The sequence below is a fragment of the Macaca thibetana genome, chromosome X, assembly GCF_024542745.1.
Source record: "Macaca thibetana thibetana isolate TM-01 chromosome X, ASM2454274v1, whole genome shotgun sequence".
In the NCBI taxonomy this organism is placed as follows: Eukaryota; Metazoa; Chordata; class Mammalia; order Primates; family Cercopithecidae; genus Macaca; species Macaca thibetana.
This window is the reverse complement of record NC_065598.1, coordinates 16,260,556-16,284,471: the sequence shown is the minus strand read 5'-3', so window position 1 is coordinate 16,284,471 and position 23,916 is coordinate 16,260,556. Positions and strand designations below refer to the sequence as shown.

Genomic DNA, 23,916 nt, shown 5'->3' with positions numbered 1-23,916 from the left:
GGCTGAGGCAGGAGAATGGCGTGAACCCGGGAGGCGGAGCTTGCAGTGAGCTGAGATCTGGCCACTGCACTCCAGCCTGGGCGACAGAGCGAGACTCCGTCTCAAAAAAAAAAAAACAAATATTTCTCTTTCCTTATCCATAATTTTATTGCCTTTCAGATTATATCTGGGTGTTGGCACCCAGCCACTATTCTGCCAATGAAGTACATCCTGGTCACGGGTGGGGTCATATCAGGCATCGGTAAAGGGATCATTGCCAGCAGCATTGGGACGATTCTAAAATCATGTGGACTCCGAGTTACTGCCATCAAAATCGACCCCTATATTAACATCGATGCTGGCACTTTTTCACCTTATGAACACGGTACGAAAGAGAACCACTTCCCCCTTATAGCGCTAGGCTCAACTGCATTTTTTTCTTCCGCTTTGGGTAATTTCTTTAGGATGTAGTTCCAGATTTAGAGTGACTAGATTGCATGCTATGAATACGTGAATTTTCTCATGGTCATTGACACATTGTTCATACCTCTGATGACATTCCAAATTAATCAACCCTTGTGGAAACATTGTACTTTTTGTACTATGGATTCTGTTTTATTTTTATCATAAAGGTAGTATGTTTCTCTTAACATTTCCCATTGCCTGGAGTAACTATTATTAATGGTGACATTTTGATGTATGAGTGTATTCTATTTATTTTTAAAATGGCTTTAGCCCTTACATGCTATTTAAAAAAAAGTTTTTATGAGGCCGGGCGCGGTGGTTTATGCCTGTAATCCCAACACTTTGGGAGGCCGAGGCGGGCAGATCACGAGGTCAGGAGATCGAGACCATCCTGGCTAATACGGTGAAACCTTGTCTCTACTAAAAATATAAAAAATTAGCTGGGTGGGCCGGGCGCGGTGGCTCAAGCCTGTAATCCCAGCACTTTGGGAGGCCGAGACAGGCGGATCACGAGGTCAGGAGATCGAGACCTGGCTAACACGGTGAAACCCCGTCTCTACTAAAAAAAAATACAAAAAACTAGCCGGGCGAGGTGGCGGGCGACTGTAGTCCCAGCTACTCGGGAGGCTGAGGCAGGAGAATGGCGTAAACCCAGGAGGCGGAGCTTGCAGTGAGCTGAGATCCGGCCACTGCACTCTAGCCTGGGCGACAGAGCGAGACTCCGTCTCAAAGAAAAAAAAAAAATTAGCTGGGTGTGGTGTCATGTATCTGTAGTCCCAGCTACTCAGGAGATTGAGGCAGGAGAATCACTTGAACCTGGCAGGCGGAGGTTGCAGTAAGCCAAGATCAAGCCATTGCATTCCAGCCTGGGCGACGGAGCGAGACTCTGTCTCAAAAAAACAAAACAAAACAAAACAAAAAACAAAACAACAAAAACCAACCAAAAAAAAACCCTTTTTATATGCAAGCAAAAAAGAGCATAAATCGTAAGTGTACAGTTGGATGAATTTTCATTACATGAACACACTGTATAACCAGCCCCTGATCAAGAAACAGAAATGTTTGTGTCCCTTGCTATTCTGTCTTCTTGTTTTTGTTTTTTGAGACAGGGTCTCACTCTATCGCCCAGGCTGGAGTGCAGTGGCCAAGATCTCGGCTCAATGCAACCTCCCCCTCCTGGGCTCAAGTGATCTTCCTGCTTCAGTCCCCTGGGTAGCTGGATTACGGGTACGCACCACCACGTCTGGCTAATTTTTGTATTTTTTTTTTTAATATAGCTGGGATTTTGGCCGGGCGCGGTGGCTCAAGCCTGTAATCCCAGCACTTTGGGAGGCCGAGACGGGCGGATCACGAGGTCAGGAGATCGAGACCATCCTGGCTAATACGGTGAAACCCCGTCTCTACTAAAAATACAAAAAACTAGCCGGGCGAGGTGGCGGGCGACTGTAGTCCCAGCTACTCGGGAGGCTGAGGCAGGAGAATGGCGGGAACCCAGGAGGCGGAGCTTGCAGTGAGCTGAGGTCCGGCCACTGCACTCCAGCCTGGGTGACAGAGCGAGACTCCGTCTCAAAAAAAAAAAAAAAAAAAAAAAAAAAATATATATATATATATATATATAGCTGGGATTTTGCCATGTTAATCAGGCTGGTCTCGACCTCCTGGGCTCAAGCAATCCTCCTACCTCGGCCTCCCAAAGTGGTGGGATTACAGGCATGAGCCACTGCGCCCGGCCTTGAATATTTTGTTTTAAACTTCACTAACCGGAGAATAAAACAAACAAAAAGAGGGTATCTTATTGTTTTAGTTTAGATTTCTTTGATTTTGATTTTGTTTGTGAATGACTTATTCAAGTCTGTGGTAGATTGTATTTTTGCTTCAAAATATCACCCACCATCCCTCTGTGGAATACATTTCCCTGCCTTTTGACCTTGGAGTTTGGCCACGTAGGATAGTTAACTTGTCTTGGTTTGTTTGGAATGTTCCTGATTTTAAAACAGAAAGTCCCGTGTCCTGGGAACCCGCTTAGTCCTGGGCAAACCAAGCAGGTTGGTCACTCTGTTTGGCCATGTGATTTGTTTTGTCCTATGGGATGTTAGGGAATATTAACATATGCCTTGTTGAAGCAGAAATGTCAAATGCATCTGCATGGTTTGGCTCAGTCTGTTTTGTGGTTCTGCCCTCCACCATGAGAACAGCTTGCTTTTCAGAGATTTCTCGTTCAGCCTTGGTCCTGGAATGAGAAGAAACAAGTGACTCACAAGTGACTCACAGCCCCCGTGTAACATGAGGGAGAAATAAATAAATGTTTTGTAAGTTGCAGAGATTTTGGGGTTGTTGTGCGGCACCATTGACTAATGCCATGTGTTACACTAAATTTTCTTTGGATTTTTTTAATGAATTTTTTTTTTTTTTTTTGAGACAGTCTCACTCTGTCACGCAGGTTGGAGTGCAGTGTGTGACCTCGGTTCCCTGCAACCTCCGCCTCCCAGGTTCAAGTGATTCTCCTACCCAGCCTGGCAAACATGGCGAAACTGTGTCTCTATTAAAAAAAAAAAAATAGGCTGGGCGCGGTGGTTCACGCCTGTAATCCCAGCACTTTGGGAGGCCGTGGCAGGTAGATCACGAGGTCAGGAGATGGAGACCATCCTGGCCAACGTGGTAAAACCCTGTCTCTACTAAAAATACAAAAAAATTAGCTGGGTGTGGTGGTGTGCACCTGTAATCCCAGCTACTCAGGAGGCTGAGGCAGGACAATGGCTTGAATCAGGGAGTCAGAGATTGCAGTGACCCGAGATCGTGCCACTGCACTCCAGCCTGGCGATAGAGCGAGACCCCATCTCAAACTAATAATAATAGTAATAATAATAGTAATATAAAGATTAGCCAGGCATGATGGTATACGTCTGTAATCCCAGCTACTTGGGAAGCTGAGACATGAGAATTGCTTGGATCCAGGAGGCAGAGGTTGCAGTGAGCTGAGATGGTGCCACCGTGCTCCAGCCCGGTTGACAGTGAGACTCTGTCTCAAAAAAAAAAAAAAAAAAAAAGAAGAAGAAGAAAAAAGTATTGTGATATCAGTTTGCTTTTTTCCTTAAAATTAATTTTCTAGACCACAGTTATGTACCTTAGAATGGATAAGTAAATGAGGAGATACAAGGTTTCTGATTAAGTTTGTAAGTTAGTCAACCTTCTTTTTTCCTATGGACTTCTAGCAGTAGGAATAAATGATAGTTCCCTTAATAGAGGAAAGGTTTAATTCCCACAAGGTGGCTTTAGAAATATACAACTCTCAGTCAATGCCCTGAAGTGACAATAGAGATCTACAGACGTGTCTAGTAAAGTGGGTGCTTCTCGTGCGATGAAGTCGGCACCTGTCTTTTATGACAGTGCATTGTGCACGTAGCTTATAGCACACACAGGCTTTTTCCCTCACTTTCACCAAGTTGCCTTATGGGTTAGCTGTGGCCTTGCTTTGTCACCTACTGTCTAATTGTGGCTTCAACCAAGATGAGAATCAAGTAAAAGTTTCTTATCGCAATTCCAGAGTCCAGGATACTGATGCTTTGAAGTAAAATACTGTTTGTTTTTAAAATTGCTGTTTTCAAGTCCTTTTTTTGTGTGGCATATGTTGAGTTTGGAAAAGCTAAATCCTGAAGACAGAATTTCAGTAGATAAAAAACAAAAACCACAATGGACTACTATAAATAGAATTTTCTGATGCATTTTCTTGGATAGAATTGAATTATTTTCTCCACCAAAAAGGAGATAGTGGCCGGGCGCAGTGGCTCAAGCCTGTAATCCCAGCACTTTGGGAGGCCGATTCAGGCGGATCACGAGTTCAGGAGATCGAGACCATCCTGGCTAACACGTGAAACCCCGTCTCTACTAAAAAAATACAAAAATTAGCCGGGAGCGGTGGCGGGCGCCTGTAGTCCCAGCTACTCGGGAGGCTGAGGCAGGAGAATGGCGTGAACCCGGGAGGTGGAGCTTGCAGTGAGCTGAGATCCGGCCACTGCACTCCAGCCTGGGGGACAGAGCGAGACTCCGTCTAAAAAAAAAAAAAAAAAAAAAAAAAGGAGATAGTGATAGAATATGGCTTAGAAATACATCTTTTACCAGCTTTTTAACAAAAATATGTCCATCTTTGAAAAATCTACTGGAAGCAAAATTTTGATTTTTCCATTGCCTTTTTAATCCTAGGTGAAGTCTTCGTCTTAAATGATGGTGGAGAAGTTGATTTAGACCTTGGAAATTATGAAAGATTTTTGGATATTAATCTTTATAAAGACAACAATATCACCACGGGGAAGATATATCAGCATGTGATCAACAAAGAGAGGCGTGGCGATTACCTGGGGAAAACAGTGCAAGGTATTATATTCCACAGACATTATGGAGCCCTGTGTGCTGAATATCTTTGTGCTGCTCAAAAGTAGAACTGAAGGCCAGGCACGGTGGCTCACGCCTGTAATTCCAGCACTTTGGGAGTCCGAGGCCAGTGGATCACCTGAGGTCAGGAGTTCGAGACCAGCCTGGCCAACATGGTGAAACCCCATCTCTACTAAAAATAAAAAATTAGTTGGGCATGGTGGCGAATGCCTGTAATCCCAGCTATTTGGGAGGCTGAGGCAGGAGAATCACTCAAACCCAGGAGGCAGAGGTTGCAGTGAGCCGATATCGTGCCACTGCACTCCAGCCTGGGCGACAGAGTGAGGCTCCGTCTCAAAAAACAAAAACCAAAACCCACGTAGAACTGAAAATGTCACAGTCCCTGCGCTCTACAAGTTCTAATTCTTTTAAACTTGTTGCGTTTTTTTCTTTTCATTTTCCAAAAATGTCAGGATAACTTGCCAGGTGACTTTCAGGTGACTGGGGAGACCTAAAGCACATTCTTTTCTCATGAACATGGAATAAACTTTTGTATTAATACTTCTTTCTACAGTTGTCCCTCACATTACTGATGCTGTCCAGGAGTGGGTTATGAACCAAGCCAAGGTGCCGGTGGATGGTAATAAGGAAGAGCCCCAAATATGCGTTATTGAGGCAAGCACAGAACTTTCTTTATAAAATTATATCCTGCTGGGTCTTTGAGCATCTGATCTTCATTTATTTGACAAATACTTACACACACCCTCCTGAGTGCTGGACACTGGGCTAGGAGGTGGGGTCAGAGCAAGAAACAACATAGATGGCTTCTGTCTTTGTGGTCACAAGTGAGTGGGCAAGATTGGCATTAGACAGACAATCACACATACTCGTGGGTAGATGTGCAGTGATCTGCTTGTGGAGACTGATCAGCTGCTGATAAAGTCAATGTGAGGGCCTCTTCTGTGCTGGGGCCTGGGATGGGGACAGTCTCTACCCTTGGGGAACTTGCAGACAACCCTCTCCATACACGACAGACTGCAGTCTAGTGCATGCTATTTGAAAAGTATTTCCGAAGTGCTTTGGAAGTGTAAAGAGACACTGGGTTAGAGAAGTCAGATGGTAGAGGTGATAAGTGATTAGTATCAGCTGTTTAAAGAAAGAAGCTAGTGGCTGGGCGAGGTGGCTGATGCCTGTAATCCTGGCATTTTCAGATGCCAAGGTGGGAGGATTGCTTGAGCCCATGAGTTTGAGACAGCCTGGACAACATGGCGAAAACCTGTCTCTACAGAAACTACAAAAATTAGCTAGGCATGGTGGTACGCACCTGTAGTCCCAGCTACTTGAGAATCTGAAATGGGAGGATCTTTTGAGCCCGGGAGGTTGAGGCTGCAGAGAGTCATGATTGCACCAGCACTTCAGCCTGGGCGATGGAGCCAGACCCTGTCTTAATTAAAAAAAAAAAAAAAGTAGTATTTGAACTTGCCGTTTGTTCACTTCCTTCACCTTGTTCCCTTCCTCTCCACATGCAGAATGAGAATAACATCCATATCCTCCTCCTCTAAATGTCAGTTGGCTTAATTGCCCGGCGAAAGAGCAGAATAATGACCAATTTGGTTCTTAGAGTCAGGCCGTCTTGGTTCGTATTTCTGCAGTGACCCCTGAGCCATGTGTAGCTCAGTGATTAAGAGTCTGGAGGCGGGCCGGGCGCGGTGGCTCAAGTCTGTAATCCCAGCACTTTGGGAGGCCGAGACGGGCGGATCACGAGGTCAGGAGATCGAGACCATCCTGGCTAACACGGTGAAACCCCGTCTCTACTAAAAAGTACAAAAAACTAGCCGGGCGAGGTGGTGGGCGCCTGTAGTCCCAGCTACTCGGGAGGCTGAGGCAGGAGAATGACGTAAACCCGGGAGGCGGAGCTTGCAGTGAGCTGAGATCCGGCCACTGCACTCCAGCCTGGGTGACAGAGCAAGACTCCGTCTCAAAAAAAAAAAAAAAAAAAAAAAAGAGTCTGGAGGCAAACGGGCTGGGTTTGTAGCCTAGCAAGGTTACTTACAGGGAGGAGGGGGTGACCTTGGGCAAGTTTGCTCAACCTCTCTGTGCCTCTTTAACTCATTTACCTCATTTGTAACTCATTTAACTCGTTGTTTTGAAGATTAAATAAGTCTCTACACTTAGTGCTTAGAATGGTGTCACAGATATAGTAAGTGCTTAAAAATTATTAACTAGTATTCAGATGCCTGTATGACTTTTGGAAAATTCTCACAGTTTTAACGTCCTCATTTGTAATAATGTGGTAATAATATAATATTGTAATAATAAGATAATGACAGGATTGTTTGGGGATTAAATGCAATAATAAAGAGCACTTTGCAATGTCTGGCATTTAGGAAGTGCTCAGTAAATGTAAGTTAGCTATTATTATTGTCATCAATGTAAGTGTTAGCAGATATCATGATATGTAGAAGATCCATTTTGTTAATAGTAGAGCTGATAAAGTTACTGGTTATTTATTTATTTTTTATAGATAGGGTCTCGCTATGTTGCCTTGGGCTGGAGTGCAGTAGCTAGTCACAGGTTCGATCAAAGCCCACTGTAGCCTCAAACTTCTGAGCTCAACCAATCATCTTGCCTCAGCCTCCCAAGTAGCTGGGACTACAGGTGTACCACCACCATGCCTGGCAAATTTTTTTTTTTTTTTGAGACGGAGTTTTGCTCTTTTTGCCCAGGTTGGAGTGCAATGGCGTGATCTCGGCTCACCTCAACCTCCGCCTCCCGGGTTCAAGCGATTCTCCTGCCTCAGCCTCCCGAGTAGCTGGGATTACAGGCATGTGCCACCATGCCTGGCTAATTTTGTATTTTTAGTAGAGACGGGGTTTCTCCATGTTGGTCAGGCTGGTCTTGAACTCCCGACCTCAGGTGATACACCCGCCTCGGCCTCCCAAAGTCCTGGGATTACGGGTGTGAGCCACCGCGCCTGGCCAACCTGGCAAATTTCTTTTTTTTTTTTTTTTTTTTTTTTTTTTTTTTTTTTGAGACGGAGTCTCGCTCTGTCGCCCAGGCTGGAGTGCTGTGGCCGGATCTCAGCTCACTGCAAGCTCCGCCTCCCGGGTTTACGCCATTCTCCTGCCTCAGCCTCCGAGTAGCTGGGATTACAGGCGCCCGCCACCTCGCCCGGCTAGTTTTTTGTATTTTTTAGTAGAGACGGGGTTTCACCGGGTTAGCCAGGATGGTCTCGATCTCCTGACCTTGTGATCTACCCGTCTCGGCCTCCCAAAGTGCTGGGATTACAGGCTTGAGCCACCGCGCCCGGCCTCAACCTGGCAAATTTCTAATTTTATTTCTTATTCTACCTTTGGATTGACTTGTTTGCCTTCACAATGATTAATTTAGCACTTAATATGTACTAGCCCTGATGATAGCTGCTAGGGATGTGAGGTTGAGTGTGATCTGACTCCTGCTCTCCAGGACCTCATTGGCTGGATTTTAAATTTTATGGAAACAGGGAAACTGACAAACAGAACCCCTTCTCCATTATAACCCTGATGTTTATATTTGATTATTGGATACTAGTGGTCAACATCTTCTTTGGTTCATTGTAAATTGTGTTCAACAGCTGTGTCTGTGCACCATTTAAGGTTTTGAAGAAGGACTGCCAAAGCTGATTTTCAGTTTTAATCATAGAGGAGCTGTTGAAATGTCTTCAAAGCCATTTTATGAGTGAGACCTCAACTTCTCAGACCAGTGGAGCTGACAGGTTTTATTTATATTAGTACGAGTTATCTTGGCATGAACCTGAAATAATTGATGCTTGTCTTAAAGGAATAACATGTTTCTTTCTCTCTTCTTGTTTATTTTCCAAAAAAGAAGACTCAGCCAGGTGTGGTGGTGCAGGTCTGTAGTCCCAGCTACTTGGGAGGCTGAGGCGGGAGGATCACTTATACCCAGGAGTTTGAGGCTGCAGTGAGCCATGATCTCACCACTGCACTCCAGCCTGGGTGGCAGAGCGAGACACTGTCTCTAAAAAAAAAAAGAAAGAAAGAAAAAGACTCCTTTCATTAAAGACAGGCAAAAACAACTTTGCACATCTCATAAATTTGCTGCTGCTTCCATTTCAGCATAAAGTATTGTTATGGGTGATATTTTCCCTTTTATTTGGGGCAACAGTTAACTTCAAACTTTTCCAATAGTTGTATTGAAAGTTTCTGAACACAATAATGATGGTGACCTAGAGGTATGGTAATGGGAACTTCTGAATTAGCAGAGAGACTGTAGTACCACTGTTGACCACGTGAGGGCAGAAGCGGATAATGTTTAAAGTTGGCTTCCTTTTCGCATTCACTATTATTGACCCCCCCCCCCCCGCCCCGAGAATCCCCATCAAAACACAGGACGGAAGCATACGGTTTAGTTTAAGCGCAGACCTCTATTTTTCCTTAGAGAAAATAAATGATTTTTAAAAATTAGATTTTGGTGCCTTGTATTTAGTGGGTACTTACACTCGCTTCTTCACTCCTGCCAAGTTCCTGATTGCATGTGATATTTTCATTTCGTTGAGTTGTTGTTGTTGTTTTTTAAAGAGACAGTGTCTCACTCTGTCCCCTAGGCTGGAGTGCAGTGGCATGATCATGACTCACTGTAGCCTGGACTTCTCCAGGCTCAAGCAATCCTCCCACCTCAGCCTCCTGAGTGTCTGGGACCATGGGTGCCGTGCCACCATGCCCAGCTAATTTTTTATGTTTTTGTGGAGGCAAGGTCTCACTTTGTTGCCCATGCTGGTCTCAAACTCCTGGGCTCAAGTGATATGCCTGCCTCCCAAAGTGTTGGGGTTACAGGCGTGAGCCACTGCACCCAGCCCTGGCTTTGGTTCTGTTGTAATTTTGGTAACAGGTGCTAGAACACCGTTACTTAGGGCTTATATTGAATTTCAGGACCTTTCTGTCCTGTCCTGACTACTAAAGTAAACCTCCAGTGCTGCCTGCAGGGTACTGGGCTTATGCCCTCATGGGGCTTACAGTCTAGTGGGGTAGAGAGCCAGGAAACAAAGACGGAAATGAAATAGAGGCAACTTGTGCTGAGTTCCTAGGATGCGTACAGTGCTGTGACAAGGGCTAGTGGGATGTAGGCTGCTGTAGGTGGGGGGGTGGGGTCAGAGTCCGCCCTCCAGGGAGGATGCATCTCTCTTGGACTGGAGGATAAAAAGAGGTTGCTGTAGATGAAGAAGGAGGGTAGGAGGCCTTGAGGGGCAGGAAGGAAGAGCATGGAGTACCCAAGAGGCCAGTGGGGAGGGGACCGGATGGCACTGGAGACTCAATGCAAGGGCCAGGTCCTGAGAGCCTTTTGTTGGCTGCATTAAGGAGATTTGATGTTAGTTGTTTTTTTTTTTTTTTTTTTTTTTGAGATGGAGTCTTGCTCTGTCGTCTAGGCTGGAGTGCAATGGCATGATCTCGACTCACTGCAACCTGTGCCTCCCGGGTTCAAGCGATTCTCCTGCCTCAGCCTCCCGAGTAACTGGGACTACTTGGGTGTGCGCCACCACGTCCAGCTAATTTTTGTACTTTTATTAGAGAAGGGGTTTCACCGTGTTAGCCAGGAAGGTCTCCATCTCCTGACCTGTGATCCGCCCGCCTCGGCCTCCCAAAGTGCTGGGATAACAAGCGTGAGCCACCGCACCTGGCCTTGTTGTTAGTTTTAATGAAGCAGTGGGCTACTGAAGACTATACATGTGGATAAATCTTTTATGAAGTTTTATTTTTTATTTTTATATTTTTTCAGAGACAGGGTCTTGTTCTGTCAGCTAGGCTGGAGTGCGGTGGCATGATCACGACTCACTGCAGCCTTGACCTCCTGGGCTCAAGTGATGCTCCTCCCTTGGCTACGAAAGCACTGGGATCACAGGCGTGAACTGACACACCCAGCCACAATTTAGTGATTTTGAATGTATTTATAAACCTCTGTGTAACCATCAAACTTTAGTTCTCATGCTCGGTTTATTAAGAACTCTTTTTATTAGCTTGTGTACTGTGAGAGATGTGTGGTCATTTGTGTCTTTTTTTGTTTGTTTTCCATTCCCAGCTGGGAGGCACCATTGGAGACATCGAAGGAATGCCGTTTGTGGAAGCGTTTAGACAATTCCAGTTTAAGGCGAAAAGAGAGAATTTCTGTAATATCCATGTTAGCCTTGTCCCACAGGTGGGCTTTCCAGATAAGTATGTGGACAGCAACTTTGATAAGTTTTTTTTTTTTGAGACGGAGTCTCGCTCTGTCACCCAGGCTGGAGTGCAGTGGCCGGATCTCAGCTCACTGCAAGCTCCGCCTCCCGGGTTCACGCCATTCTCCAGCCTCAGCCTCCCGAGTAGCTGGGACTACAGGCGCCCGCCGCCTCGCCCGGCTAGTTTTTTTGTATTTCTTAATAGAGACGGGGTTTCACCGTGTTAGCCAGGATGGTCTCGATCTCCTGACCTCATGATCCGCCCGTCTCGGCCTCCCAAAGTGCTGGGATTACAGGCTTGAGCCACCGCGCCCAGCCAACTTTGATAAGTTTTCCTGTGATATTCTATGTGTCCCGCATTTGAACGTGGGGCACCGTTAATCATCAATAGGAGCTAGTGTCCAGTGTGCTGACGGGACCCCATTTTTTTTCAGCTCAGTGCTACCGGAGAACAAAAAACCAAACCCACCCAAAACAGTGTCCGCGCGCTGAGGGGGTTAGGCCTGTCTCCAGATTTGGTGAGTTGAGGACAGTGGGTAAGTCTATCCCAAAGGTCTCTGGGAGCAGGCCCTTCACTTCTTTTTTGTTTGTTTGTTTGAGACGGAGTCTTGCTCTGTCACCCAGGCTGGAGTGCAGTGGTGCAGTCTTGGCTCATTGCAACCTCTGCCTCCCGGGTTCAAGCTATTCTCCTGTCTCAGCCTCCAGAGTATTTGGATTACAGGCACATGCCACCACACCTGGTATTTTTAGTAGAGACGGAGTTTTGTCATGTTGGCTAGGCTGGTCTCGAACCCCTGACCTCAGGTGATCTGCCCGCCTCGGCCTCCCAGAGTGCTTGGGATTACAGCCAAGAGCCACCATGCCTGGCTGCCCTTCACTTCTTTATCTTTATCATCATCTAAGTCCTTTCTCATTCTCAAACAGCTCCTATGACAATGAGGTTTTTCTGTCTGGGAGCTGGAAAAGGCTTATTCCCTTAGCCTCAAGTGTTGCTTCAATCCATTCTTCCCTAGGCTCTCATTTGATGGGCCACATTGATAGTTGGGCAAGTGTGATGTCCTGTCATTTATATGATTCCCGGATTCTTTAGAATGAAGGTGAAATCTTGGGATTTTCCTGTAACCCTGCTATCAGTGATAACCCTGTGATGGGTTTTCACTGCTCTTTTTTTCTTTTTGAGACAGGGTCTGGCTCTGTTGCCCAGGCTGGAGTGCAGTGTTGCGATCTTGGCTTACTGCAACCTCTGCCTCCTGGGCTGAAGCGATTCTCCCACCTCAGCCTCTTGAGTAGCTGATACTAGCGGTGTACACTACCACAGCGCACTAATTTTTGTGTGTGGTGTGTGTGTGTGTGTTTGTAGAGACAGGGTTTTGCTATGTTACCCAGGCAGGTCTCGAACTCCTGGGTTCAACCAATCCTCCTGGCTTGGCCTCCTAAAGTGCTGGGATTGCACCACGCCCAGCCCATTGCTCTTATTTTTAGTCTAAACAGTGATGTGTCCTTATAGCAGGTGATCCAGTCATCACCAATAGTCTCTGTCAGAGGTTGACAAATAACAGTCCACAACTTGCGTGCCTGTTTTTGTAAATAAAGTTGTATTATCATGCAGTCACGCCCATTCATTTACATGTTGTCTGTAGCTGTTTTCACACTGCACCACGATTGAGGATCAGGACAGTGACTGTGTGACCTGCAAACCCAAAATATTTCCCATCTGGCCCTTTTGAGAAAAAGTTTGTTAACCTCGATCTAGCTCTTTTCTTATAGTTAATGAAGCAACACTTACGAGCCTGGACTCTTTTCACCAGAGACGTCTCGATGTTTCGAGTTCTTACTGATACACTTGTGCTGAATTTGATTATACTTATTTTAGTGCTCAGACCAATTTCTAATAGTCCAGTGGAATGTCCAAAGTGAACAAGTATATACTTGGCCAAGTTTCTTGTAAAAAGAAATGAATGTGGCATCCTGCTGAAAACGAATCCTGTTTGCTGACGCATAACTGGCTTTGACAGATTGTCTGCCGAAGTTCAACGCCCATCGAGATGGCCGTGAAGGAGAAGATTTCTATGTTTTGTCACGTGAACCCTGAACAGGTTGGTGCTGCTCTTTAGATTTTATTGTCTGGCAGGCACTTCTGCTGATGCCAGTGTTTTGTGCCTCTTCAATGATCATATTACTTTTCACGGCATTTATGCAAGCGCCGGGCACCCTGATCCAATCATGACTCCCTAGCCCTTAAGTGAGGTAGGATGCATGTTTCTTTGCATGATCACTCAACTTATGTCACAAAACCAGGGTGGGCTTTATTTCTTTTCTTGAGACAGAGTGAGGCTGGAGTGCAGTGGCACAATCTCAGCTCACTGCAACCTCTGCCTCCCAGGTTCAAGCAATTCTCTTATTTTAGCCTCCTGAGCAGCTGAAATTACAGGTGCCTGCCACCATGCCTGGATAATTTTTTTTTTTTATTATTTTTAGTAGAGGTGAGGTTTTGCCATGTTGGCCAGGCTGGTCTCGAACTCCTGACCTCAGATGATCCACCCGCCTCGGCCTCCCATAGTGCTAGGATTACAGGCGTGAGCCACCGTGCCCAGCCTACCAGAGTGGGCATTTAACTCACAGTCAAACCTCTAGAGAGAGAACCACATGAAGCCTACTTATCATCTCTTTATCTTGTCTTTCCTACTGGGACACTTACTGCTTTCACTCATTTCTCCTCTCTACCTGTGGCAGCTTAAGTCACCCCAAACACACGAGCACGTTGACATTCACACTAGCTCTTCTGACTCCACCAGTGGGCTCAGTTAACTTCATTGGTACAGAAACCCTACTGTGATTTGAGCTTAGGTTCTCTGCTCTGCAGGGCTTTCCATCTCAGTATTCTGATAATTCGCTTTTCTTTTTTCTTTCCTTCTCTGATCTCTGTCTCTTGATTCCAATAAGGTTTGGGTATAAGGGATTGGAGTTGCCTATAGTTTAAAGAGAGGGATATAAATGGCACTCAGGAAAAGGGTGAGGTTTGGCAGAAATCTTTTCTTCAGATTATAACTCTGGGTTCTCTGAAGTCTAAAAACGATCAAATTGAATTTTGGCATCTTGGAAAGCACTCTGATGGAGAGCCCCCACCTGATGCCTCAGAGTCATTGCCAAAGTCTGAACTACTTTGAAAAATGTGATGGCAGATTGAAGGGACACTTCTGCATTTGTATGTTGTCATGCCATTTTGTTTGCATCCAATCTTTTTTTTTTTTTGAGACAGAGTTTCGCTATTGTCACCCAGGATGGAATGCAGTGGTGCACTCTCGGCTCAGTGCAACCTCCACTTCCCGGGTTCAAGCGATTCTCCTGCCTCAGCCTCCTGAGTAGCTGGGATTATAGGTGTGTGCCACCATGGCTGGCTAATTTTTGTATTTTTAGTAGAGATGGGGTTTCACCATGTTGGCCAGGCTGGTCTTGAACTCCTGACCTCAGATGATCCACCTGCCTCGGCCTCCAAAAGTGCTGGGATTACAGGCGTGAGCCACTACACCTGACCTGTCCAGTCGTTTTGTGTACACTTCTTCTTCTTCTTCTTTTTTTTTTTGAGATAGAGTCTTGCTCTGTTGCCCAGGCTGGTATGCAATGGTACGATCTCGACTCACTGCAACCTCTGCCTCCTGGGTTCCAGCGGTTCTCCTGCGTCAGCCTCTTGAGTTGCTGGGATTATAGGCGCATGTCACCATTTTTGTGTTTTTAATACAGATGGGGTTTCACCATGTTGGTCAGGCTGGTCTCGAACTCCTGACTTCAGGTGATCTGCCCGCGTTGGCCTCCCATAGTGCTGGGATTAGTTTTCTAATTAAATGAAGTTAACCATGTGCAAATTCTGATGCTAGCTTTGGTTGCTGGGTTTTTGTGTGTATGTGTGTGTGTGTGTGTGTGATATCACTATAAATAAACTGCCAGTCTCTCCTGAATTTTGTCTCATTCTTGTGGTGGCATATTTGAGTAGATCCATCTAAGTAAGGTGATTTCTCATCATCATTTAGGTCATATGTATCCATGATGTTTCTTCCACATACCGAGTTCCTGTGCTTTTGGAGGAACAAGGCATTGTCAAATATTTTAAGGAGAGATTGCACCTGCCCATTGGTGATTCTGCAAGTAATTTGCTTTTTAAGTGGAGAAATATGGCTGACAGGTAAGCGAAAGGAATTACTTGTATGATCTTTAACAATTCTTGAGTTTGGGGGTAGAAATAAGACCTACTTGAAAGGGTAAGCATGTGTATTTGGCATTTTGCATGTGCACATTTTGGTCTGGATATGTCTAAAGATGGAGCATACTGTTACGGTGCTTTGCTGTATTATTTCAAGATTTCTGGAGCCTTTGATTTTGTTATACATAAATCAAAGTGAATTAAAGGAATTTGAATTCTGGAAGGAATGTTTTTAACTCTGGAAGGATTTTGATTTATTTACTAGTTCATTTTTTAGTTTCTGAGTATTTTAAATGTTTTTTTTGTTGTTGTTGTTTTGTTTTTTGTTTTTTGAGAGTCTCGCTCTGTCGCCCAGGCTGGAGTGCAGTGGCACGATCTCGGCTCACTGCAACCTCCACCTCCTGGGCTCAAGTCATGCTCCCACTTCAGCCTCCTGAGTAGCTGAGACTAGAGGCACGCAGCATCACACCCGGCTAATTTTTTTTTTCTTTTTTGTAGAGACGGGATTTTTCCGTGTTACCCACACTGGTCTTGAACTCCTGGGCTCAAGTGATCTGCCCACCTTGGCCTCCCAAACTGCTGGGATTATAGGCATGAGCCACCATGCCTGGCCTTAAACAGTTTTAAATGTTGCAGGTTTTTTGTTTTGTTTTGCTTGTTTTTAAGATTTGGCTAACTTTTCCTAAAGGAAATCATTTTGAATGGGAACTTTTGGCTATGCTATTTTTGTTTCATCCTGCGTTCATTAACTATTCAGCATAATTATTAAAATTCCTGATGGATTCTAACTTTCAGACAACCATATTAATTTAAGCAAAGTTTCTCTAATTTGAAGTTATATGAAAATTAAGCTGTGTGCAGTGGCATTTACTTGTAGTCTCAGCTACTCGGGAGGCTGACGTGAGAGGATCACTTGAGCCCAGGAGTTGGAGGCCAGCCTGAGCAACATAGTGAGACCCTGTATCTTTAAAAAAAAAAAAAAAAAAAAGGAAATTAAGTCTCTGTTACTTGTTTTCTTTCTTTCTTTCTTTTTCTTTTTTTTTTTTTTTAAGACAGAGTGTTACTCTGTCGCCCAGGCTGGAGTGCAGTGGCGCAGTCTCGGCTCACTACAACCTCTGCTTCCTGGGTTCAAGCAATTCTCCTGCCTCAGCCTCCTGAGTAGCTGGGATTACAGGCGCCTGCCACCACGCCCAGCTAATTTTTTGTATTTTTAGTAGAGAAGGGGTTTCACCATGTCTGCCAGGCTGGTCTTGAACTTCTGACCTCAGGCGATTCGCCTGCCTAGGCCTCCCAAAGTGCTAGGATTACAGGTGTGAGCCACCGTGCCCGGCCCTGTTTTCTTTTACTAAATGTAGTTGAGATGGGACTTCTTGGGCAGCTTAGGTCGTACAGCAGAGCCGGTAGGTGCAGCTGTTACATATGTAGGTTCTGGATTCAGATCCTAACTTCTCCTCTTACCAGCTGTGTGAGTTTGAGTGATTACTTAACCTCTCTAGGCTTGTTTTCCCATCTGTATATAATAAAGGGATACCAGTGCCTACCTAGTGGCAATTATGAGAGGAAACCTGTAAAGACTTAACATTGAGTCACGTACTATAATGAGTATCGGTTGCTGATGTTGGTAACTATAATTAAAATGATGGTCACAAAATCACTGACCCTTGGTAGGTGACTAATCAGATTGATGTTCTCTTGCCCTTTCATTTACAATTTTAAAAAATGCTTTAGACTTTCTGGGGCAAGTGGAATCGTGAAGAAAGAGCAGTTTCTGAGCTTAGATCCTCTAAAACCCTTGTTAGAGTGCTTAAAGTGCCAGTCATTTCGTAGGAATTTTCTAAGTAGCTTGGGGCTGATACACTTTAGGCACTAGAAGTTTTAATATTTTAACTCTTTTTATTGGAAATAGCTCTAAATTATACTCTATGCGTTTATGCTTTTTTTCCGTTTTCTTTCTTTCTTTTTTTTTTTTTTTTTTTTTGGCACAGAGTGTTGCTCTGTTGCTCAGGCTGGAGTGCAGTGGCGCAGTCTTGGCTCACTGCAGCCTGAACCTCCTGGGCTCAAGTGATCCTCCCGCCTCAGCGTCCGCAATAGCTGGGACCACAGGTGCGCTCCACCACGCCCAACTAATTTTTGTATTTTTAGTAGAGACGGGGTTTTGCCATCTTGCTCAAGTGATCTTCCTGCCTCAGCCTCCTAAAGTGTTGGGATTACAGGCATGAGCCATGTGCCTGGCGCTTCTGTGCTTTTTAAAGCAAAATGTTTGGTCTTTGTATTAGCCTCCTGGGGGCTGCCATAACAATGACCACAAACTGGGTAGCTTAAAAAAACACCACAGGAATTTATTCTCTCACAGTCCTGGAGGTCAGAAGTGCAAAATCAATGCATTCACAGGGTTGGTTCCTTCTGGAGACTCTGCAGGAGAATCTCTGCCACACCCCTTCTCCTGGCTTCTGGTGGCTGCCAACAATCAGTGGTGTTTCTTGGCTTGTGGCCGCATCACTCGAATCTTGTCCTCCATCTTTTATTTCGGTTTTTTTTCTTTTTGAGACGCAGTCTCACTCTGTCACCCAGGCTGGAGTGCAGTGGTGCAACCATGGCTTAATGCAACCTCGAACTTCTGGGGCTCAAGTGATTCTTCTGCTGTGTCGCCCAGGCTGGAGTGCAGTGGCGTGATCTTGGCTCACTGCAAGCTCCACCTCCCGGATTCATGCCATTCTCCTGCCTCAGCCTCCCAAGTAACTGGGACTACAGGCGCCCGCCACCATGCCCGGCTAATTTTTTTTTTTTTGTATTTTTTTTAGTAGAGACGGAGTTTCACCGTGTTAGCCAGGATGGTGTTGATCTCCTGACCTCGTGATCCACCTGCCTTGGCCTCCCAAAGTGCTGGGATTACAGGCATGAGGCACCATGCCCAGCCCTCTTCATCTCTCTTGAGACCCGACTGTTGGGGGCGGCCCTGCAAAGAGGACTCCCCTCCCCCTCCCACAGCAGCTTGAAGTAGTATCAGATGCCTGCCTCACATTCGGTGATGGCTGATGGCTGAGTGGGGCACATGAGGGAGACACTTGGTTGCTCTCGGAAGTATAGGTCCAAGGGGGAATGAGAGCTCCCTGGTAGGTGTGACCCAGTGGACTCACCTGTACCACCTGCTGCCCAGTGACTCCTCCCCTGGGAAGACCAGCCGTGAGTGAGTCGAAGGCGGAACCTGTGATACTGACCCCAGTGCTGCTTCCTTCCGGAGGCACAGCTGATGTTGTCTCTTCCGTCTATGGAGGAGGGAGAAGAGGGTGAAGCCAAATCTGCTATGCTCAAATGTGGCTGTGCCTGCCTGCCTCTGACATCATCTCTGCTACTTGGTGTGCTGTCATCCTGCTTTCTGTTACCTGCATCCTGTTCTTTTTTTGGAGACGAAGTCTGGCTCTGTTGCCCAGGCTGGAGTGCAGTGGCGTATCTCAGCTCACTGCAACCTCCGCCTCCTGGGTTCAAGTGATTCTCCTTCCTCAGTCTCCTGAGTAGCTGGAGGCATGCACCACGACAGGCATGCACCACCATGCCAGGCTAATTTTTGTATTTTTAGTAGAGACAGAGTTTCACCATGTTGGCCAGACTGGTCTGGAACTCCTGATCTCAAGTGATCCAGCCGCCTTGGCCTCCCAAAGTGTTGGGATTACAGGCGTGAGCCACCACACATGGCCTGTTACCTGCATACTGTATGGAGAGGTGGTGTGAGGTACAGACAGCTATGGAACCTCCAGAACAACATAAAATGAAGTAGTGAGTTCAAGGGTTAGCAGTCTTGTCTCAGCTATTTTAGTCACCTTTCTAGAAAGTTACCTTCCCTGTCAGTTTTGACTTCTTAGCTTCTTGTGCATTTTTCCTGCACACAGCCTGTTTGTGATCAAGTTTCTCTCGTACTCTTTACAGATGTGTGTGTGTGTGTGTGTGTGTGTGTGTGTGTGTGTGTGTTTGGAGATAGAGTCTCGCTCTGTGGCCCAGGCTGGAGGGCAGTGGCATGATCTCGGCTCACTGCAACCTCCGCCTCCCGGGTTCAAGCAATTCTCCTGCCTCAGCCTCCTGAGTAGCTGGGATTACAGGTGCCCACCACCACGCCCGGCTAATTTTTGTATTTTTGTATTTTTAGTAGAGACGGGGTTTCACCATATTGGCCAGGCTGGTCTCGAACTCCTGACCTCAGGTGATCCACCTGCCTCGGCCTCTCAGAGTGCTGGGATTACAGGTGTGGGCCACCGTGCCCGGCCACTCTTTGCAGATGTTGATATTCGTCATCATGGTAACATTTTTCTAAGGTGTTTGGGGAAGGGTTTGCTTCAAAGCCCTAAAACATCTTCAGCCCCAAGATGACATTTCCACGTACCTAATACCAGACCAGATATTTTTCATGTTCTTTGAACAGATTTCCTGACAAAAGCAACACTAAAAATTGTGTCTCTAATGGTAAAATGTGATTGAGTGTCTTCTGTAGAATGGAATTTTTCTCATAAAAATGATCTAAATGGCTAGTAATATTTTAAATCGTTCTCTTAGCACCATTCTTCAGGCATGCCATGAATAACCAGACTTTTGTGGGTCAGCTGGGAATGTAACCATTTTAAATGTAGACACTTTGAATGCATTTTCTTACACAATGTCACCTTACAAAGTTAATATTGGAATGTTTTCTATTGACACGCAGAATGCATTTTCTTATACAATGTCACCTTATTAACCAATGTAAGAACAGCTCGTATTTATGAGATTGGGATAGCTTTTCAATTTTTACTTTTAATGCTTTTAACTTTTTCTCTGATATACTTGAACTTTTATCTGTACCTGCTTATGTAAGCCAACGTTGGGATTTCTTTTTTGTTTTTTGAGACAGTGTCTCACTGTGTCGCCCAGGCTGGAGTGCAGTGGTGTGATCATAGCTCACTGCAGCCTTGACCTCCTGGGCTCAAGTGATCCTCCAACCTCAGCCTCCTGAGTAGCTGGGACTATAGGCATGCCCCGCCACGCCTGGCTAATTTTTGTATTTTTTGTAGAGATGGGGTCTAACTATGTTGCCCAGCCTGGTCTCAAACTCTTGGGCTTAAGTGATTCTCTCGCTTCAGCCTCTTGAGTAGCTGGGACTACAGCTGCTCCTAAGGTTTTAAAAAGTGCCTTGGAATAAGAGCAGCAGCTGCCATTGTTCTGTCTGTGATGTTGTTACGTGCATATAACCTTTGAGTTTGTTTTCTTTCCCAGGTATGAAAGGTTACAGAAAATATGCTCCATAGCCCTGGTTGGCAAATACACCAAGCTCAGAGACTGCTACGCCTCTGTGTTCAAAGCCCTGGAACACTCAGCCCTGGCCATCAACCACAAGTTGAATCTGATGGTGAGTCCTGGCCTGGTCTTTTGGCTATCTCAGTAATTCATGCCAATAGCACATGTTCCAGAGGGGCAAGTTTTGTTAAAGGGTCCCTGAGATCACCTCCAGGACCTGTGATTCACCAGAAGAACTCACAGGACTCAGCATATAGTTATACTCATAGCTAAGATTTATTATAGCCAGACAATGCAAAGCAAAATCAGCCAGGGAAAAGTCGTGCAGGGTGAAGTCTGGGGGTAACGAGGCGCAAGCTTCTAAGCGCCCTCCCCTGGTAGAGTCCAGTGAGTTGTGATAACACATGCAAACTGCCATCTACTAAGGAAGCTCGTTGAAGACTTGAAGCCCAAGGTTTTTACTGGGGGCTGGTCACATACGCACCCTTTGCTTAACACTTCCCAAAATGCCAGCCTCCCAGAAGGAAAGCATGCAGCAGAAACTATGTTGTCTGTACAGACCCTTTCAGCGCACTGAGCTTCTCCTGTCAGTTCTTGGAATGATGGGAACCCTCCCAAAGTCGGAGTTTCCAGAAGCCAGTCAAGGCTCAATCTTGTAGCAAGCCTTTCCAAGGGCAGCAGCTAGGCTTGCTGTGTAAACGGTTTTCTTTTTTCCTTTTTTGAGACAGAGTCTCCCTCTGCCGCCCAGGCTGGAGTGCAGTGGCACGATCTTGGCCCACTGCAACCTCTGTCTTCACTGTTCAAGCAATTCTTGTGTCTCAGCCTCCTGAGTATCTGGGATTACAGGCTTCCACCACCATGCCCAGCTGATTTTTGTATTTTTAATAGAGACGGGGTTTCACCACGTTGGCCAGCTGGTCTCGAACTCCTGATCTCAGGTGATCTGCCCGTCTTGGCCTCTCAAAGTGCTGGGATTACTGGCATGAGCCACTGCGCTTGGCCTGTGTAAACGGTTTTCTACATGTAGGTTTAAGGCACATTTCTGAAATTAGGCTTTGCACATTCAGATGAATGAGCATGCTTGTCATGCTCCTTCAAGTACATCGTAATTGGCTAACAAGAAAATAATAGGATATTTTTTTCCTTTAGCATTGGAATGGAATCTAGATTTTAAAAATACTATATTCCCCTCTCTAACTTGGAAGAATGATAGCTAGCAAACAGTGATTATTTGTTTTGGAAACTCAGTATTGTGGAATAACAGAGGTGTAGTTATCTTATATAGCTTGAGTATATTCTTCCATATAAGAACGGAAGTAGTACATGTTTAGAGTAAAACATTTAAACAAAGCATAAGCCAGGTGAAGTAGTTCACACCTGTAATCCCAGCCCTTCGAGAGGCTGAGCCAGGCGGGTTGCTTGAGCCCAGGAGTTGAAGACCAGCCTGGGCAACAATGGGAGACCTCATCTCTATAAAATCTTGAAAGTTAGCCAGGTGTGATGGCATGCACCTGTAGTCTCAGCTAATTGGGAGGCTGAGGCAGGAAGATTGCTTGAGCCCAGGAGTTTGATACTGCAGTGAGCTATAATTGCACCACTGCGCTCCAGCCTGGGTGACAGATTGAGACCCTGTCTCCAAAAAACAAAGCAAAACAAAATAAAGCATAAGTCTAAAATGCAGAAAGCAGATTCCTCCTCCCTGATATCCCACTTGTTACCAGTTGGATACGTATGTTTATATATCTATCTCACATTTATATTTAATTATATTCAATATGAGTATATCATTGTGTAAGCAAGCCTTATCATCTTGACTTAAATGGCAAAAACTTTGTATGATGAGTAAAAAGATCCATTTATATGTTAAAGAAATTTAATGACTTCCACTTTGACACCAGCTTAGGAGACCTACCTGCTGTTTCTCTCTCTTCTTTTTAGCCTCCTTTCCTAATCAGTTTAAAAATTTTTTATTTTAGGCTGGGCGTGGTGGCTCAAGCCTGTAATCCCAGCACTTTGGGAGGCCGAGACGGGCGGATCACGAGGTCAGGAGATCGAGACCATCCTGGTTAACATGGTGAAACCCCGTCTCTACTAAAAAAAAAATACAAAAAACTAGCCGGGCGAGGTGGCGGACGCCTGTAGTCCCAGCTACTCGGGAGGCTGAGGCAGGAGAATGGCATGAACCCGGGAGGCAGAGCTTGCAGTGAACTGAGATCCGGCCACTGCACTCCAGCCTGGGTGACAGCACGAGACTCCGTCTCAAAAAAAAAAAAAAAAAAATTTTTTTTATTTTAGGCCGGGCACGGTGGCTCAAGCCTGTAATCCCAGCACTTTGGGAGGCCGAGACGGGCGGATCACGAGGTCAGGAGATCGAGACCATCCTGGCTAACACGGTGAAACCCCGTCTCTACTAAAAAAATACAAAAAACTAGCCGGGCGAGGTGGCGGGCGCCTGTAGTCCCAGCTACTTGGGAGGCTGAGGCAGGAGAATGGCGTAAACCCGGGAGGCGGAGCTTGCAGTGAGCTGAGATCCGGCCACTGCACTCCAGCCTGGGCGACAGAGCGAGACTCCATCTCAAAAAAAAAAAAAAACAAAAAAAACAACAAAAAATTTTTTATTTTATTTTATTATTTTTTAATTAATTAATTAATTTTTTTTAAGACGGAGTTTTGCTTTTGTTGCCCAGGCTGGAGTGCGGTGGCACAATCTCGGCTCACCGCAACCTCTGCCTCCTGGGTTCAAGTGATTCTCCTGCCTCAGCCACCTGAGTAGCTGGGATTACAGGTGTGCGCCACCATGCCCGGCTAATTTTTGTATTTTTAGTAGAGACAGGGTTTCTTCATGTTGGCTAGGCTGGTCTGGAACTCCCGTCCTCAGGTGATCCACCTGCCTTGGCCTCCCAAAGTGTTGGGATTACAGGCGTGAGCCATCGTGCCTGGCCTGTTTTTTAATTTTTGTAGAGATGGGGTCTCGCTATGTTGCCCAGGCTGGTCTTGAACTCCTCAAACAATTCCTCCTGCCTTGGCCTCCTAAAGTGCTAGGATTACAGGCATGAGCCACCATGCCCGGCCCCTAATCACTTTTTATTTTTGGCTTTCTAAGGAATAGTTTACTTCCCATTCCTCCCACTCCTCCAAGTTGCCTGCCCCGTTATATAAAAAAAGAAAACAGCAATAGAAAAATTGCCATGACATATACATTTTATAAAGCCTTTAAAAATTTGTATCTTAAAGTTTATTTGGATAGTCTTTTTTTCTTTTCTTTTCTTTTTTCTTTTCTGAGACAGGGTCTCACCCTGTTTCCCAGGTTGGAGTGCAGTGGTGCGATTTTGGCTCACTGCAACCTCCGCCTCCTGGGTTCAAGCAATTCTTGTGCCTTAGCCTCCCGAGTAGCTGGGATTACAGGTGCCCGCCACCACACCTAATTTTTGTATTT

General features: G+C 45.6%; 1 protein-coding gene across 2 annotated transcripts in view; it reads left to right on the top strand.

Annotated features, from left to right (window-relative positions):
* Window positions 1-23,916, top strand: part of CTPS2 (CTP synthase 2) — a 122,541-nt gene that overhangs the window by 9,623 nt on the left and 89,002 nt on the right. For both annotated transcript variants that reach the window (XM_050777635.1, XM_050777634.1), the window contains exons 2-9: window positions 160-364; window positions 4,645-4,815; window positions 5,387-5,487; window positions 10,885-11,001; window positions 11,455-11,538; window positions 13,036-13,116; window positions 15,049-15,200; window positions 20,460-20,592. In XM_050777635.1, coding sequence (XP_050633592.1) covers window positions 199-364; window positions 4,645-4,815; window positions 5,387-5,487; window positions 10,885-11,001; window positions 11,455-11,538; window positions 13,036-13,116; window positions 15,049-15,200; window positions 20,460-20,592 — 1,005 coding nt within the window. In that variant the 5' untranslated portion in view covers window positions 160-198. The remainder of the gene's footprint in view (window positions 1-159; window positions 365-4,644; window positions 4,816-5,386; window positions 5,488-10,884; window positions 11,002-11,454; window positions 11,539-13,035; window positions 13,117-15,048; window positions 15,201-20,459; window positions 20,593-23,916) is intronic.